This window comes from Argopecten irradians, chromosome 5, assembly GCF_041381155.1.
Source record: "Argopecten irradians isolate NY chromosome 5, Ai_NY, whole genome shotgun sequence".
Classification (NCBI taxonomy): Eukaryota; Metazoa; Mollusca; class Bivalvia; order Pectinida; family Pectinidae; genus Argopecten; species Argopecten irradians.
Genome location: NC_091138.1, coordinates 39,856,092 through 39,859,684, shown reverse-complemented (window position 1 = coordinate 39,859,684; position 3,593 = coordinate 39,856,092). Strand labels below are relative to the sequence as shown.

Sequence of the window (3,593 nt, the reverse complement as noted above, 5' to 3'; positions counted from 1 at the left end):
ATAACAGTGTAGGTCAAGGTTTAAAGGTCAAAGTTGACATCCACTTGATCTTATGTCTATATACTACCATATTATCAACAAATTGAAATAAGTACATGCACTATCTAAATCCACAGTAAATGATGAACAATTACTCTACTAGTAGGTGTCTGATAAACATCTTCCTCGATATTTAGGAGCTTACTATCACTCTCGTTAAGTCTCCGTAAGCATTTGATTGGTTCGGATTTTTTTCTCTTGAAATGTCTGCAATTTGACTATGACATAGTCCTTGGGTGGATATCACAAAAGTGCACTTTACTTTAAACATATTTCATCATAAACACAAAAGGATCAGGCACAAGTTATTCCAACTTCAACAGCCGTCTCCTAACGTCATAATACAACATATTCATGATGACTTGGATATATAACACACATTACAATTGAAATAGTATTACTTTAATTAAATGTAATCATAATTCTGTAGTAAAATCTTTTTTTGAAAATATACAGAAACAGAGAAAAAAGAAAAACAAATTGTTGCCCACCTATGCAAAAGTATAAAAAAACGGGTCACCATGATTTGTTACCATTGGAAGGAAACGTCTCTTCTTGTACCATACTGATTTGTTTGTCCTCAAATCCATGTTCTGGTGATGTTGAAAGTTGACGACACACAGTAATGAAAACGTATCTCCAATATGTGTTGGCGTTAAAACAAAATGTCGTCCTGAGTACCGCATCAAATTCACAATTTAATTGTCGTGTATTTAAATTACCAGCAATAAAATCCGTAAAATGTTATCGCCATTTCTATATTAATGATAAGTATATTAAATTCACAAATTTGTGTTGAGTTATGTTCATCGAATTCACAATTTCATTGTCGTGTAGTTAAAATACCAGCAATAAAATCCGTAAAATGTTGTCGCCATTTTTATATTAATGATAAGCATATCAAATTCACAAATTTTATGTGGAGCATTCATCAATACTGATAGGAATCTCCGATGGTTTCCATTGCACTGACTAAAGCTTTGTAGGAAAAGCATAACATATGTTGCGTGTGAAAATGGTATGCCGGCATCACTTTGTGGGAAATCAAGCCAATTTCTATCTGTTTGCCGTGCAAGATTTGCTAAACTTTGGCTTTACGACAAGAAAGTTTATATAATAGACTCGAGCAAAGAGAACATGATGGAAAATCAAGTAAATCATTTCTTTCCGTTTGCTGTGCAAGATTTGTTGAACTATGGCTTTCCGGCAAATTAGTTTATATAAAAGACTCGAGCAAAGAAAACACGATGAAAAATCAATTCAATTTCTTTCCGTTTGCTGTCAAGTAATTCCAAATTTTGGCTTTTTGGCAAGATAATTTTTATAAAAGATTCGAGCAAAGAAAACATGATGAAAATCAACTCAATTTCTTTCCGTTTGTAGTGTAATGACTTCCTAATTTTGGCTTTTCGGCAAGATAGTTTACATAAAAGACTCGAGCGAAAAGAACGAAATACGATGCATACATAAGCAGTGCATATACAACAGGTATAAGAGATTCACCAAGACAGGTGTCATCTCCCTGCATCAACAAGTAGGTGTAACACGTAACAGAGAAACCAACCACCATCTGAGTTATTTGAAGTGAAGTAATCGCCATACTGACGAACTTTGGTATACGGAATTTCATTGCTCGAAGTGCATAGTAACTATACATGACAGCGTGGACCGTGTAGTTCATTGCGATAAACCATCTCCCCATTCCGAGTTGTGCATGTGCCATGTACCAGACGTATATCAGAACAGTGACATGATGGTACCAGTGCAAGAATATCAGTTGTTGCTTTCGTAACACAATGAACACTGTGTCTCCGAGCTCAATTACCTTGGATATTGCAAACAAGCAACACCATAGTCCGTTGACTTTGAGTAGATATCTTTTATTACATACCGAAAACTCCATTCCATAGTCTCTTACTGAGGACACAAGTTCTGGAACATTCCTCAGAGCACCAAACAAACTGAATATACCCAAAACAGCACTCCATGTTGCTAAACAGGGCCTCAAGTCGAATCTAGGACGGTTCTCCATCCATTTTTTGCCAGCGAATATAACAGCTATGTAGACAATGGAATATACTATACTGTCGGACCAGTGGCTGTTCATGTATTGTAAATACGCAGTACTGTCACAGTTTCGCTCAAATGGCAACAAAAACGAGTTGTTGTATGCATTCATGTTTTAGGAAGAATTCCGAAAACGCAAATGATACCTGCTGAATATATGAAGGATGTTATATCGACTTATTCTTAGGCGACCAGAAAGTGTATGAGTAGTTGGAAATTGAAGTAATTATATGTTTCAGGGAACCAATCAGAATTGTCCGTGCAAGCATGTTCCGTTATTGCAATTTCTATTTGCATGAATAAACGGAGGCCGGAAGCGTATTGGACACGGTTAATGTAATATTAGTTCAAACTGTTGTTTAATGCATATCACTAAGTATGTTATAATGCGAACATTGTCAGTTTAATGATTAAATGATATGTCTGAAAGCGGCACATATTGTTCGTAAACTATGTATTTACTAGTCTTAGCCAAAGACATCTTTTGGTTATATCAGAAGCCCAAGACATCTTTTAAATAGGTCAGAAGCCAAAGAGATCTTTTGAATATGTCAGACGCCAGTGACATCATTTGGTTATGTCAGAAACAAAAAACATCTTTTGGTTATGTCAGAAGCCAAAGACATCTTTTGGTTATGTCAGAAGCCAAAGACATCTTTTGGTTATGTCAGTTCAAGCCAAAGACATCTTTCAATGATGTCACGTTTGAACATTTTTATTCAGTGCATAAATGCAGCAGAGAGGTAAGCTAAACCACAGGTTTACGACGCGCAAAAAAAAAAAATTAAAAATACTGAGTATTTTTAGTGGTTTTTTTTTGCGCGTCGTAAACCTGTGGCTAAACGCTATCACCGATGTTCATATCTTAAATCTGCCTGTTATATTCGATACAATATTCCGTAATGGTTTATTTTCGATTGTCAAATGTATTTTTATTTCAGAATGTGTTATTAGTATAACCTGTAGTAAGGTACAGGTTATACTCTTTTGGGAGACAAAAATGATGTAATTCGTAGCCTCGTGACGATTTTATCATTTCACCTTACACATCACCATATAGGTTACGTAGGCGATATAACACTAATGTTAATATCGATATTAAAGTTAGTGTTCATATCGCCTGGATTAGACCTGGTACAACTATGCTTGATTTGTCACATGTGTCACACACTTAGCCTAAACGTGCATATGTAATAAAAACAACAAAATATATAAACCAATAAAATACAAGTTCTTAAAAACAGAATCTGGATTGGTGTCCATCTAATATGTTCCTTTTTAGGACTTGTATGAGGGAAAGACTATTCACTCTATCATCTTTATAACTCTCACAACTCTATAAAGAAGTAAGCCATGTAAATAGTCTGTGCGATATTATGTATATTTTCATTTTTCAAATATAAACTTTCCATTTATTAAGCATTGATGTCACTATTTTTTAATTTTATCCGGGTATGAAAAAAAATGTTTGCAAATTGTGTGAATCC

General features: G+C 34.7%; 1 protein-coding gene across 1 annotated transcript; it reads right to left on the bottom strand.

Moving 5' to 3' along the window:
• Nucleotides 1–425: 425 nt before the first annotated feature.
• LOC138324568 (very long chain fatty acid elongase 6-like) lies at nucleotides 426–2,220 on the bottom strand. The gene has a single exon (XM_069269618.1). It carries the CDS (start codon nucleotides 2,216–2,218, stop codon nucleotides 1,397–1,399), a length of 822 nt encoding a protein of 273 aa, XP_069125719.1. The 5' UTR covers nucleotides 2,219–2,220; the 3' UTR covers nucleotides 426–1,396.
• Between the last annotated feature and the right edge of the window lie 1,373 nt (nucleotides 2,221–3,593).

Excerpts from the sequence above, each read along its gene's own strand:
- LOC138324568 (XM_069269618.1), bottom strand. The coding sequence starts at position 2,218 with ATGAATGCATACAACAACTCGTTTTTGTTGCCATTTGAGCGAAACTGT.